A 15476-nucleotide genomic window follows, 5' to 3' on the forward strand; every position below is an offset into this window, starting at 1 on the left:
TGTCTTGAGCCACATATATGTGTGTGTGTGTATATATATATATATATGTATATATATATATATATATATAGAGAGAGAGAGAGAGAGAGAGAGAGAGAGAGAGAGAGAGAGAGAGAGAGAGAGAGAGAACGAGAACGAGAACGAGAACGCGAGAGAGATGTGTGTGTGTGATTATTTTTCTAAAATGAAATGTCACTCATGTTTACATTCAAAATAAGATTCAAACTTCTTGTCTTTCATTGCTCCCACTAGAGCGCTGTAGCCAAACTCTGGATCCGGGACCCTGCAGGAACTATGTGGTGAAGTGGTATTATGATACTGTAGCTAATGCCTGTGCCCAGTTCTGGTTTGGGGGCTGTCTAGGAAACAGCAATCAGTTTGCAACAGAAAAGAGCTGCAAAGAAACCTGTGTCAAGATCTAAAACACACACACACACACACATCTGTATAATGTGCTCCAATTTACTGTAAGCTCTCATAAATCAGTGTTTTGAGTTCCACTGTGAGTTCATTATGACACTTTAACTGCATTTTCATTTTATTTCTTCGTTTACAAAAGGCGGGTAAAATAAAGAGCTAATGTTGTTGCCTTTGTTAGTTGCCATTATTAGGGTGAACGAACCAAAGACATAAAGGGATACAAGAATATGTATAATGAGAAAATTATATTGCAGGGATGACTAAAATATAGCTTACCTTTCTACGAAACAAATTCAGCTACCGATTTATTGAACCAACCTGCACAAGAAATGGCTTGTAGTCTTAGGGACAGTGGCAACATTAGTGCAGACCATAAGGATTTATGTCATGCTACTTACACACTGTTGAACAGCTACATTAATGTCAAGCATAACCACTAACCTTTCTATTACAAAAAGTAACATTTTTGTATGTATTCTCATTTTATATTCAATGTAATGCTGTCATAGAGATTAAAGGGGCCAAGCAAAAAGTGTCATGATTCTGATCACATTAACAACATGAGGTAAAATGCTGTTTATAAGCTGTTGTTAAGTGACCACCATATTCACATGTTCCGCATAAAGAGAGATGTCCTTTCCTCATGAAAAGCCAACTATTTAAAATGATGAATGGTGTTGGCAGTTTTACTCAACTTTCAGTTCATGTAAGAAAATCCCTAAATTGCGCTTGTTCTGTAAGACAATACTGCTGTTTCATATTTCATGCAAATTAGCTTACCACACAAACCGGTGGCCAAAAAAACCCAAAAAAGCATCTGGAGAGCTCATTTCTGAAGAGGAATTACCGCCTCAAGGATGCAAAATGGGAGGTGGCTCCTTCCCAAAGGTATTACAAAGAAGTGCCCTTTAACCTGAAGTTTCAAATTAAACATCCACCCATCCATCATCCAAGCCGCTTATCCCAATCAGGGTCGGAGGGATGCTGGAGCCTGTCCCAGCAGTCGTTGGGCAGCAGGCGGGGAGACACCATGGACAGGCCACCAGTCCATCACAGGGCCGACACACACTCACACCGAGGGACAATTTAGTATGGCCGATTCGCCTGATCACGGGGTGGCTAACCATGTACCATAAGAGCCATGTGTATGCAGGTTTTCATTCCAGCCAGACTCCACACCAGGTGATTTCACTCATTAGCAACCCTTCAACCAAAGAGGAAGAATGTATCAGTGATATCACCTGGTGTCGAGTCGGGTTGGAATGAAAACCTGCATACACATGCCACCGCTGACCTGACCTATACATGCCTTTGGACTGTGGGAAGAAACCGGAGCACCTGGAGGAAACCCACGTAGACACGGAGAGAACATGCAAACTCCACACCGAGGACACCCCGAGATGACCCCCAAGGTTGGACAACCCTGGGGTTCAAACCCAGGACCTTCTTGCTGTGAGGCGACTACGCTAACCACTGCGCCACCATGCCACCCCAAATTAAACATAATTACATGAAATAGAAGTAGTTTGAAGAACACAACACCTCCAGCTTGAGGGATAAAAAGGCTATGGAGAGCCTAATTAGCTGTAAGAATTCTTCTCTTCAGCAATGCTGACTAAAGTCTTGAGTGGTTAAATTACTGGGACTGGTCAGGTTTTTTTTTTTTATTAATGCTACTTCAACGCCATTTTATCACTAGTTAACTATCCATCCATTGTCTTAACCGCTTATCCTGCTCTCAGGGTCGTGAGGATGCTGGAGCCTATTCCAGCAGTCACTGGGCGGCAGGCGAGGAGACACCCTGGACAGGCCACCAGGCCATCACACACACACACACACACACACACACACACACACACACACACACACACACACACACACACACACACACACACACACACACACACACACACACACACACACACACACACACACACACACACACACACACACACACACACACACACACACATTCATTCATTCCTAGGGACAATTTAGTACCGCCAATTCACCTGACTTACATGTCTTTGGACGGTGGGAGGAAACCAGAGCCCCCGGAGGAAAGCCACGCAGACACAGGGAGAACATGCAAACTCCACACAGAGGATGGCCCGGGATGACCCCCAAAGTTGGACAACCCCAGGGCTCGAACCCAGGACCTTCTTGCTGTGAGGCAACTGTGCTAACCACTGCGCCACCGTGCCGCCCACTAGTTAACTATCAGCTCCTATTTGTGCAAGTTCACAAAACAGTCTTTGAGCACTGAGAACAAAGAATTAAATCACATAAGAAAATAAAATATTTAATGATTTGTTTCATATTCAGTATATAGTATTAATTTAGATGAGCATTTAAGAATTGACATTTTTTTACAGAGCCACTTTATTTGTAGAAGACAAGAAAAGAGGACATGATGATGTAGCCGGGCTCCTGAGCTGGGCTGGGATCCCGTCCATCGTACAAGCCAAAGTAGACAAGCATGTTGGATTCATACCCAGTCATGTCCAGCTAAAAAGAGGACAAAAAAGGAGATGCTGAGGAAGAACCTCTCTAAGATTATGAGCAAGACTAAGAGCATTTCAGATCTGCTCCTCTGGAGCTATTAGCATTAGATCAAAAAGGGTACGTCCATGATTATTGTTGAGAAATAGGAAACTGTTACTCATTTGCTTCACCACGTTTTGTCTCCAGCCAGGTAGCGATTTAAATCAGTGACTTTCTACTAATGAACCTGCTGTGCTAGAACTAGAGTTGGGACCGATCCGACCCAATATCGGTATCGGGTGCCGATACTGATGTAATTCACTCATCAGAAATTGGACTGACTTTACCAATCCACAGCCGATTCAGATTCTATAGTCTGATGTTTTTATGAATTATAAATACGTATTAATGCAATTTTAAGATGGTATATGTAAGTTCAGGTAGTATGAAGTGTTTTGAGTGTTGGGACGTGGGACATAAGTGCTTCACTTGCCCGCATAGAGAGCAGGAAGCATAGGATGAGGAAGCCGCTGACTAGGCGGCTAAAGCGAGGGGGAGTAGCGGGGGGGGGGTAACGAGGCCGATGGCCATTGGAAAACAAGAGAAACACCACAAAATGTAAGCCTGGAGTCTCCTAAACTCCATAGTAATTTGGAAAAAGATAAAATGGCCGTAGATGATGTAACTGTATCAGAGGGACCCAGTATGTGTGGAGTTAGTGGTGCAGCTGTGTGCCTAACCTCCCCAGTAGCTGCTGCAGCCGAGCCCGGGCAAAATTCGACTCTAAGTCAATTAAACACATTAAAAGGAGTTGCCATGGTAATTTGCACCCCTGCACCTGTTTGTATATGAAGCCTACTTAAACTACAGTTCAAATAAATTGCTCTGAAATAAATTTAATGTATTTTTGTATATTTTTCGCTCTTTTAATAAGAAAGGCTGTGTGGTTTACTACATGTAACCTTACACATAATACCACCACCACCACTAACAACAACCACAACAAAATTTAAGACAAATTCGGGTATCGGAACTAAAAAAAAAAAAAAGTGGATTGGTGCATCACTAACTAGAACCATAAATATATAGCCATCGGACATAAAAAACCACTGAGACATGTGCAAGGTATGTGCAACAGATGTTCAAAACTGTTGACATTAAATTAGTTTAGGATTCCATATTGCTCATGACTGCAAAAGAAATTAGCACATTATGCTAAGGAGCGTATCCCATTATAGGAGTCAATGGACTGCGCTTCACTTCTGTATTCAACCACTAACATCTAATAATTTCCCTCGAGTGCTTTGCCGTTACCTTGCATGGAAATCAGTGTTCTTGTAATTCAGTGGGAGAAATTGAAGCTTATTGGCATCGAACCTTTGTTATATGCAATCCCTGTGTGAATGTTTGACACACACTAAAGTGTGCTCGCATTAGTGCACATCATTCAGTGTTTTATTTACACAGTATGGCTCATTGGACATTCCTTCACATAAGGGAATTAAAAAGACTGAGGAAGGACCAGTTTTGTCTGGTAATGTGGCTCCCACGGTGTCCTACAATGCATTTTTCCTGCTGAATACTGAGCAGGAAGTTCAACACACAAGATCGTTGTAGAACTTGCTCAGTTTCAATTTAGCGTTTTTCTTACATTTAACAGTTTCACTGCTAAAATGTTTTCATCAGAAGAACCTCACAAAAACATGGTGATACAGAACCGGTTTGATGTCAACAACGATTGGAGCTCTAAATGATTTCATAACAGCTTTGCTCTAGAGCTGGTACAGACTCAGTAGAGAGCGCTGTCCACCGGCGATCCAATCAGGCAGGACACATTTTAATGCCACGTCTGAACGGTGTGGGGCCAGTGTCTGGCTCTAGGGCACTCCAGCAGCCCAGATGCTTACCAAAACAGGGTCTGTACCTAGGAGTTTGGATTGAAGAATGATCTCCCTTATCACTACATTACCCAGTTATTCCATACTGAGAGTTAATCCGTTCACAATATACAACACTTGCATCGCGATCCATCGCGATAGCACAGCAGCAATCAATCTTCTGATTTTAAATGAACGATTTTTTTTTTCTTAGACAATGCCCTTGTGCATGAAAGGGTAATTCTGGTATTTTTTCAACCTGGGCTCTATTTTCCATCATTTGGTGTCTAAATGACTAATAGGTACAACATATTTTGGACTGGTCCAGTATTAAGTGAGAACGCTTCAGCCGGCAGCTGCAAAATGGGCTGCAATTTAATCCACCAGGGCAAGAACACCCATCAAAATACATCCACTAAAAGTGCTTGTTTTTGCCACTGACAGGAGCCAAGATACGACCATTTGGAAATTGTTATGAACATGAAGCAAACATCCATCATCATGCATGTCTTTCATCACCGCTATTTTCAATGGATACCTGAAAATGAATCAATAGCTCTTGATAGCAGAGAATATTTCAACTGCTATAAAAAATGTTATATTACTTGTTTAGAGGAAACATGAAAGTAAATTAACTTCAAATTAAAGACACAACCTATAAACCATCATCACAACTCCTAGTCTGATGAAATTTAAATGAAAATTGCCGTAGCATAACAAAGTTGCACAGCTGATGTAATGCAAAAAGACATTCATGGTGTAATAAACAAGTGAAAACAGAATAAACTAAAATAATGAAAGCAAGTTTGAAACAGATAAACAGACCTGTCTGGTGATATCGGTCCTCCAGGGGTTGACCTGTAGTCCATCGCACCACCCACCACGTCCATATAGCCACGTGCCGTGCTCATTGGGCACTGCTCCCTCTTTGACCCGCAGTGTGCAGCCCAGAGCTGTGCCTGATAGTCCCAATAATGACGCCAAAAGAGGGAAAGATATGACAAACATTTAAAGATACCATCCATAGATGGTCGATCACATCACTTATATCGGCAGATATACAAACAAGACAGACAGACTAGATACATATATGATACAAGCTTATCAGACAGCAATAAAATAGATATAGATGTTCAGTACACCAGATTAATTAAATTGGAGACAAAAATATGAACACATTTGATAAGAAAGATTTAAAAGATTAAATCAATTAAATGGACACAAAGACAGGTATTGAGCAACTGCAAATTTGTGGAAAGTTGATTGGTTTTAAATATCAAGGTCTGATTAAGGACATCACACACACACACATTTATAGATATATACAAAAAAGGTCATTCCTCTCACCTGCAGAGTCAAATATGCGGGTGTGGTTAAAAATGCTATTAATCAAGAAGTGATGTGATGTGACACAGAATTCTCCACACCCGTTCTCATCACTACCATGACCTGTGATGACTGCGTAAAGCTCCACCTAAAAACAATCACAAGTGAGTTACCTCTAACCACCTATCGCGTCCTCGTGCACTTTGTCGCTGTCATTCTGTGGTCCTTTACCTTCTTAGTTGAGGCTGGAACAGAGAATTTGATTGGCTGGTATTTCATGTTGTAGTTTTTGTCAAAGGTTCCTCCGCTGTACAGTGATGTTACCTGAAAGGGGTAAAGCTTCTCTACAGGATCACCTGTGACAGAGAAGGATTGTGACTTACAGCCTCTGTTCAACTGAGGCCCATCACCAAAACCTGAAGGCTGTTGTGTATTTTAACCTTGTATAAGTTACTAATGGTGACAAGGGACATGCCACCACAATGGAATAGTGCCATTAAATTGAGCATTGTGATGTTTAAATAACAATAAAGAGGAAGATCACGGGCATCCGGATAGCGTAGCAGTCTATTCCGTTGCCTACCAACATGGGGGTCACCGGTCCGAATCCCCGTGTTACCTCCGGCTTGGTCTGGCATCCCTACAGATACAATAGGCCATGTCTGCAGATGGAAAGCCGGAGGTGGGTATGTGTCCTGGTTGCTGCACTAGCACCTCCTCTGGTCGGTCGGGGCACCTGTTTGGGGGGGAGGGGGAACTGTGGGGAATAGCATGATGCTCCCATGCGCTACGTCCCCCTGGTGAAACTCCTCACTGTCAGGTGAAAAGAAGTGGCTGTCCACTCCACATGTATTGGAGGAGGCATGTGGTAGTCTGCAGCCCTCCCCGGATTGGCAGAGTGGGTGGCGCTGCGACCGAGACAGCTCGGAAAAATGGGGTAATTGGCTGGATACAATTGGGGCGAAAAAGGGGGAGCATTTAAAAAGGGGGGGGATCACTATATGGAACATAAAGATTAGCATACGTGGTTTTTTTTTTTGAGAGCAAGATTTATAAAAGCTATATTTTTTCCATCAACATATCCCTTGCAACCACTGCTAACTGCTTTCCAACCATTCTGTCACATGCCTGAAGAGTTGATCACCTAATTATTCTCTAGAAAAAATGGCAAGCATGTTTTATGTGGAACACGATGCCAAGTATTTGTGACTGTCGGCTGGAAATTTTCCTCTAACTATCCACAAGATTATCTTCGATGTCAAGATTCTTGTTGTTAACTTTAACAAGATTTTATCATTATAGTTGGGAGAAAAAAATGCAATATTTCACTTACAACCTCCACAATAACAAAGTTACATGCATTTGTGCCTCAAAATTCCTCAAGGTTGTGAATTTTTTTGCTCTTTTGAGAAAAAGCTACCATTGAATCTGTCACCAATTTTTTCATAAGAAATACAAGAACACACACTTATTGATATTGCAGATGTTTTGATTATGCTCTTACTAAGGGCAATGTACTACGAGTGCACCAGTAGAATATCACGACCTGTCCATTATACCCAGTCTGAAGACATTTACAGTTGACATGTGTTAGTATTAGGTCAGGCCTAAGACAACAGGCAGTACCTGTTTGATTGCTGCTACTGAACCTAAGGTTGAGGGACACCATCCATGGCATGGCCCAGGGCACTGTCTTCATAGTGAAGGTACATTTGTTGTTGTTGAGCAGGGGGATGAGAGGGGATACGTCAGTTAGCCAGTGTCCTATGCCTCTGTAGTGAAAAAAATAACCTTTCTGAGTCATACTGCAGGATATACAAGCGATATTAGTCAATGAGTCATATTAAAGCCACCATCTTATTATTATGACCATCATCATCATCATCATCATCATCATCATCACTATATTAGATGTAGAGTTGTTTTTAAACAAAAACTACAAGAAGCTTCTTATGAAAGAGAAATAAACAACACAGAATCATGCTTACACAACAAAAGAAAAGGGCATCAGCATCATCAAAAACTATCCACAAGAGCGGCAGGGAGATACAGACCCATAGGGTAGGGGTAGTATGCAAATCCTAATAAGACAATGTGTCATTCAAGAAAAACTGAAAATGATCTGCTTATTCTTTTAGCGCTGTACTTTATGTTCATGTGAATCATTTTTACTATCACACTGGGAACAAGGAGGAGCGGTCCAAGTCTTTTCACATTGACGTCATACCTGCGGAACGCAGTAATCCATCGGCCCAGCTCCACGTTGCAGTAGGGGCCCAAGTAGTCGCAGCACACAAACAGCTGCACCGTGTGGTCCCAGTGGGCGCAGGTGGAGTCTCTGCTGCCAGGACAGGAAAGAGAGGTATCCAGCTCCAGTGTGTCAAAGTCCAACATGCCTGCAATATGCCAAATACAGATGTTGATGTCATCCGCTATGAATTAACATGGTTTGTTATTTCCCATTGTATTTTGTTATTTTGATTTGAGAGAAATTTTAAAGAACAGAAAGCACCTGGAATTCTTTTTTTTTTTAAAACTTGTTTACACAACGGGCCTCATCGAGCACTTGAACAAAACAAAAGGAAAACTATTTCTCCAAATTTCTTTTGGTTACGTGAGCAATAAAACCTAAATAAAACGGGTCTTGTGAGGTCCTGTGTAATGGTCACCTACAGCTTATGACAGAAATTTAAAAAAATAGATATATAAATAAATTCTCTTTGGTAAACTCACCACTTTTGCTGCAATAATGTGTTACTTTTCTTCCAATAATGTGTTTACTGTTCAGATTGGATAATTTTTTAAAGTGCTAGACAGGATTACAAAAAGTGCTTGTTGAACTTTCAGGATCGTACGTTGCTGATGATAAGAGAGTTGGCATAGTTGTGAGGTACGCCAAGGGCAAACCCTGGACAAAATGTACCTGCCAGAAGCCAGTGATTATAGGTTATAAGCATCCTAGACAGTATTTTGAAAAGGACAAGTGGTACAATTGATTGTTGCAGCATAGTGATGTGTTGATAGATGGACAGAAAATGCAGAAACATGAGGTCTTGTGCAGTGAGTTGCACGCGGCACCAATACTGGCAGAGTTAGATTTTAATTTCCTCTGCAACAACCCTAAATTGCAAAATGGATCCAGCAGAGCTAAAAAGATGACTGGATTAGAAAGTCCACAACAAGTACAACTGATAATGTTACCAATTGGAAGCTCCACTGTAGCCACCGCTCCTTTGTCCCCCTGCATCAAAACCTTGTCAAAAACACAGACCACCTGGGCAGCCGTTTGAAGCCTGGTCTGGAGTCCGTGGTAGAAGTGAAACCTGAGGGGCATGCAGAGATGCAAACATGAAATATAAAAGTGTATTATCAATTTTCACGAGAGTAAAGTCAAACTGAACTGTGCATAATCATTTCTATAGATTCTCCAGTTGGTCTCCATTGCTTTAGCTGGAAACCATCACTACATCCCGGTCATTCTGATAAACCCATAAAAAAAAAAAATCTCCTTTTATTTGTGATTTTTTTTTCGGTCTTTTTAATCAAATGGAGAGCTTTATGTTAATTTCAAGTGTACATGATCATCAGTAGTACAAGTACACCGATGCTGTTTACAATAAAAAAAGAGTAATTTTAAGGAAATGAATTGTGAAAATTATCTTTTTGCATTTTTGTATCAGGGGTATGTAGCTATGTTGATTGTCGCTGCGTTTTTAAACAGACCCTCAATTTTCTTTTTTCCCATTCATTACCCAAACCGCTTATCTTTACTCAGGGTCACGGGGAGGCTGGAGCCTATCCCAGCAATCATTAGGCAGCAGGTGGGGAGATACCCTGGACAGGCTGCCAGTCCCTCACAGGGCCAACACACACACATTCACACCTAGGGACAATTTAGTATGGCCGGTTCACCTGACCTACATGTCTTTGGACTGTGGGAGGAAACCGGAGCAGCTGAAGGAAACACACGCAGACACAGGGAGAACATGCAAACTCCACACAGATGGTGACCCAGGATGACCCCCAAGGTTGGACTAGCCCGAGGCTCAAAGCTAGGACCTTCTTGCTGTGAGGCGACTGTGCTAACCACTGCGCCACTGACCCTCAAATTTGTCAAGGAAAAAAACCTACTGGCTTTAACTAGCTTTCAATAAATGGATAGTCAAAAAAAGTTACCTCGCAATATTTTACACATTTTTGCACTCTCATTATATATTTTCAGTTCTTCTTATCCAAGGCAACTGGGTGAATATGGAGGGGGGGGTTTAGAGTCTTACTCAAGCACATTTGCTGTTACAGGAATGGAAACTGGTGAGGTCAAAACTTTTGGTCACAAGATACTCTCTACCCACTTAAACACTTCTTTTTTTTTGTTTGTTACCGCTCCCCTTCTCACCACTGGGCCTGCCAGTTGATGAAGCTGAAAGTTGGATAGAGAAACCAGCCGACCTCAGCCAGCGCCCCCTGTTGGTCAATACCCACGAAGAAGTTTGGGGACGGGGTGCTCTGGAAGGACACGTTCACTTGCTGTCCAAATCTAGAGACGAATGAAAATTTTCATTTTGGTATGTGGGCTGAAAAAAGAAACATCTAATAAAGTAACTGATGGTGAAAATTAAAAAATGTATTACTGTGGAACAGACAGCAAGAAACTTACAAAATTATTTTGCAAACAAAGATAACACTTGAGCAAATTTGATCCAAATCATATGGTTTACAGACATTACATAACCACCATTAGGTAATCATCATCATTATTATGTGCATAAATGGAAACAAACTCTTTAGATTGAAAAAAAAACTGCCATCCACGTGTAACATTTATTAAGAACAGGACGTTATTGTTATAAAGGATGCAAGGATGTTGTTGTAACAAAAGCCAAGGCCATTGTGCCCCAGTGCCTCAAGAGTTCCCATCTTACCGAAGTGCCTGGGACACAGATGGCTCCAAATGCACCATGGCAGCAGGTAGACTCAGCGGAGTGAAACACTCATCCCCAATGCAGTTCATGTCCTGAATGGGGTTACCAGGGAAGGCATAGACAAGGACACCGGACGCATTGGACTTGGCCATGTTCTGTACCTGGTGGGGGAGGGGACAATCACAGGATGGCACTGGATCAACACACAACAAATGTCAAAGTTGCCATCCAATTAACTAACTGAATAAATAAACTGGAGACAAGATTTGACTACATTGCAAACTGCACTTTCATTACCTGTGAGATTTGGATGATGAATTTCGGAACACAAAATGTGGTGGTGTAAACTTGAAGTTTTGGGCAAAGGATGTACAATATGAATTCAAGAGAGAAGTTCCTGCCTTCTTCATTCACAAACTCCAACTGTGTTATTTTTTTAACCCTCAAAAGACTGTGATGTCATCATACCTTGGTGAAAAAAGAGCAGGTGCCCTCAGACACCCAGGCCACTGCACCTGCCACAGAGAAAGAGGGCTTGCACCCATCTCCAGCATCAATCAGTTCATATGACCTCTGAGCCCAGCGTCCCATAAGCCAATCATATCTGGCATCTAGTCTCTTGACAATCACTGGCATGCTCCATCCTGTGTGGGAAGAGATGGGATATTAGACACATGCAACTATTGTAGAATTAATTCCACTTTAGAGAGGAAAACGCTGTACTGTTGCACTTGAATGTGTTTATGAAAGAAATGCAACTGAGTATTCAGAGTAAGAGAGTCAGTGACAGTCCGTTTTATTAGTCAAGTTTGACAGCATATGAGGAAATTGGCTAGGTGCGTTGCTCCCAGTTACACACAGTATATACACATGTCCAAAACAAGATAAGATAAGAACGAGCCAAATGTGAATTTAGAATATCAAAACTAAATACAAAAATTATAAAAAATAAGACATGAACATGACTACCGATCCATGTATTAGCAATATTTCAGGCGTAGCATATTAGAAACATGTTGCGGCCATGATGACACCCGTTAATTCTGAGACATAAAGCATGTAGTCCTGCACAGAAATTATATTGCACAGTTCCTGAAAATAAAATTGTACGGCTCTTATTGCACAAGTTATTGTGCAAGATATTGCATTTGGGAGGTGTGAAAGAGCATATCAGTTTCTAACTTGGGGGTCACAATTTCTGTCAATATTGACTTAAAGCAACACAAGCTGCCTCTTACCCTCGCAGGTGAAAGCAGCCTGGGAAAGACCACAGTTGTGTCCTGTGCAGCCCCAGGAATAGAGGACACTGGGGATCCAGTTACCCAGGGCAAACACTGGTACAGGAGAGAAGTGCAACCTGGACAGCACCTCTTTCTTTCTGTAAATAAAATTGCACATTAATATCGTAAACTCTTTTGACATCTTAGTTAAAGCTGAAATCTGGGATTTTTCTCAACATATAAATATTTTATCCATCTCCATTTTGTCCATCCATGGAATTAGGCAGAGCTGGGCTATAGTTCAACATTATTGTTAATTGTCTTTCAATGATATTGTATCGGGATGAGATCCGGATGCTGTCATATTGTGATACACCATTTTGTTGTCTAAATAAACAATGATGAGAAGTTTTAGTTAAAATTTCTCTCATGTGTTCTGAAACATTTGAAGGAATATAATTTTAAACTAGTTTGGTTTGATGCCATACTTTACCAAACAGCAATATTGGATTCTTAACACACACACAATATATACATTACACACACACACACACACACACACACACACACACACACACACACACACACACACACACACACACACACACACACTTTTGACTGGTACTGCATATTGCACCTTTCGCTCCCGGAGGAAGCGAGAACGACAGAGACCGATCGGGGAAATCACAGATTTCAACTTTCAACTCCATCTCTAAGCACCTGTGCATGACGGCGCGGTGGACCTGCTCCCTCATCCAGAGAGCATCATCGACCGCAGAGTCGTCCAGCGACACAAACAGAACCTGGGCGCTCTCCGGCAGATGGACCAGGTCAGCCAGAGACGACTCCGAGCCCCACAGACACTCTAGGAAACCAGATTTGTTTGTGAAGGCGTGAATGATAAGGGATCCCCGCAGACCCTCCGCCGGGTATACAAACTCCCCATCCAAGGTATGGACTTTGAATGTCACCGCTGTGTCCCCCGGCTCGAGTCCTGACGTTTTGGGGCCACTTTTGAGCTTCACGTAGACGGCGTCTTCCCCAGACGGAGCCCGATCCTCGTCTTCTTCGGTCAAGTTGACTCGCCGCCTCAGTCTCGATGTATCAACGCGAATCACATGAGCTGTCACAAGGAACCAAAACATTAACGTCTTCAATGAAACGAAGGACATGTTTCTGCCTCAGATGGGGAGGATTTAAAACCCCGTAAGTTACACGCAGACTGGGAAGCTAAACATTATAACACGTTATTTTTTTCTTTAAAAACGACGTGAAACATCCCCTTCAAGTGACGCGCAGAGCTACGCACCACTAAGCGACTTCCTCTTTAAGGAGGTTTGAGCATAGGCGGGCCACGCCGGGTACGGTGGCCTATACAGGCCAAAAAAGTTAGACACACGCTTCAATGCAATTTATTATTTAGGGATGGATCAGTTGTACGGCGGGTTAAGTAAACGAACTTATTAATGCTTTTCATTGCTTGTTGTTTAAAATCCAATAAAAACATTTTTGAGGAAAAAAAGCTTTTCATATATCCACATTGTTCCGTTTTATGTGTCGCACAGTGCTTTCAGTGGTGTGGCGTTTATGTGTTGGTAACATACAACTCGACAAACAGCCAGGGCTGTCAGTCTACTAAAAGGGCAATTTTTTCCGAGCAAAAGGTAATGCCAATCGGCTGGGCCGGATTAACCATAAGGACGACAGATAATAAGTGTAGACCACTGACTTCCGGTTTCTACTACAGCAGTCATACCAGTTTCCTTTTGGTTGGCGTGACAATGGCACGTTTTCCGCGATGCCCCCAAGATTTACCATGGATAAATGTTAACGACATGCACAGACAAACTTTCACCTGCACCTACCAGCAAACGGGTGAAAAGTTTCAAGTTGTACATATCAAGTTACGTCCACAATTATGAGATTGAACGGACGGGGCCCAAGCAACAAACAACAAAAAATCTGGTTAGATCTTGTTTTTATATCAACCTGTCCCAGACCCTGAATACCGCCAAGTCGGACCCCAACATCGGTATGTTAATTTTGCCATCTAGAAAGCGATCTTTCTCCCTTTAGTAAACTACGTATCTGTCATGGCTGTAGCGTCTCACGCGTGTCGGTGTAATGGCGGTGCACAGCCGGCAGTAGCAACGTTTCCCTACGGGACAAATAGTTGTCGCAGGCGACTATCAAAGCGTCAAAATGGCCCATTCATAATCATTCGGAATCGCAGATTAACATCGTTGAATATCAGCCTAAGAAGCGCTTCTCTACGGGAGTGTGTAGGGGCCGTCATAAACGTGCTATTTATGCATATTCAAAACTAAAACACAAAACTAAGACAGGCAGTGGCCTACATAAGGGAGGACCACTCATTCAGCTTTGAGTGTAGGAATCTACGAATGTCTGACATAAAGAAATTCGGTGCAGGAGGGGGGGGAAACGAGTCCTAATAACAACGCATCGACGCCTATTTTTGCTGTCCTCAAGCTATCGCTGTGCTTAAGCGGATGAATGCTCCGGAAGTGGCGTAGAGATGACAGGTTCCTTTTGTTGCGTTCATCTCAGTTCACGGCACACCTGGCATAATGTCATGAGCTTGTTTATTTTCACAGAGTCTGTGCCACCACACAGATGAACACGCTGTCCTCCTACATTTAACTAGACCCTGGTGCCCTTCGTGAATTTTCTGAAGGATCTCACCTCTCATTGACCTTGGTATGATGATCCTGCTTCCTCTGAGGACAAGGCCATTGTATTCTGACAGCTCTGATTTCGCTTGGACGTACTGTCACATCCATAGGCACACTGCTTAAGTGTTCAGGCCATCCAGTCTTTATGAGCTTCGTGACAGACAGCAGTTCGGTGTCAGCTACTGTCGCCATTCTGATTTCATCCATTTTGCTTGAAGACGCAGGGATCCCCTCAACTACACCAGCCACATAGCATGCCCCCTCACTGTGTGTCAGTCTCTGAGCACATGCTAGCCAGTGGACTGCGTGAGAGGGTGTCTGCGACGATCAGAGTTTTCCCTGGAGCATACTCTGTATTGTATTCAGAAATCACGTCAGGACACAGCACTGTCGCTCGACACAACCTCCCCGTGGCATTCTTTATTTAGACTGACACAGCATCAAAGGCAGACCCGATCAAACAACCCAGAGCCCGCAGGCATCACCAATCGATCCCAGCACAATAGAACAGCACCAAATCAAATGCAGCACTGT

The 15476-nt window shown here is 42.5% G+C and overlaps 2 protein-coding genes across 2 annotated transcripts in view; one reads left to right on the forward strand and one right to left on the reverse strand.

Annotated features, from left to right (window-relative positions):
• The window catches only part of col28a1b (collagen, type XXVIII, alpha 1b), a 38668-nt gene extending 37722 nt beyond the window's left edge, over nucleotides 1-946 (forward strand). The window contains exon 35 of the mRNA XM_056286047.1: nucleotides 253-946. Within this exon, the coding sequence (XP_056142022.1) occupies nucleotides 253-422 (170 nt within the window). The 3' untranslated portion in view covers nucleotides 423-946. The remainder of the gene's footprint in view (nucleotides 1-252) is intronic.
• Nucleotides 947-2706: 1760 nt separating this feature from the next.
• On the reverse strand, nucleotides 2707-13549 carry si:dkey-256h2.1 (uncharacterized protein LOC337520 homolog). Its single transcript, XM_056286328.1, has 12 exons — nucleotides 12970-13549; nucleotides 12268-12407; nucleotides 11498-11673; nucleotides 11030-11190; nucleotides 10504-10644; nucleotides 9309-9430; nucleotides 8335-8503; nucleotides 7734-7879; nucleotides 6339-6463; nucleotides 6129-6255; nucleotides 5607-5740; nucleotides 2707-2928 (listed from the first exon to the last, which is right to left on the reverse strand). Exons 1-12 carry the CDS (start codon nucleotides 13419-13421, stop codon nucleotides 2803-2805), a joined length of 2019 nt encoding a protein of 672 aa, XP_056142303.1. The 5' UTR covers nucleotides 13422-13549; the 3' UTR covers nucleotides 2707-2802.
• Nucleotides 13550-15476: the final 1927 nt, after the last annotated feature.

The sequence above is a fragment of the Lampris incognitus genome, chromosome 9, assembly GCF_029633865.1.
Source record: "Lampris incognitus isolate fLamInc1 chromosome 9, fLamInc1.hap2, whole genome shotgun sequence".
In the NCBI taxonomy this organism is placed as follows: Eukaryota; Metazoa; Chordata; class Actinopteri; order Lampriformes; family Lampridae; genus Lampris; species Lampris incognitus.

Coding starts and splice junctions, on each gene's coding strand:
- si:dkey-256h2.1 (XM_056286328.1), bottom strand. CDS start 13,421: ATGTCCTTCGTTTCATTGAAGACGTTAATGTTTTGGTTCCTTGTGACA. Junction 9,431..10,503: donor ATCAACTGGCAGGCCCAGTG/GTGAGAAGGGGA, acceptor CATGCCCCTCAG/GTTTCACTTCTACCACGGAC. Junction 5,741..6,128: donor CCGCATATTTGACTCTGCAG/GTGAGAGGAATG, acceptor TGGGACTATCAG/GCACAGCTCTGGGCTGCACA.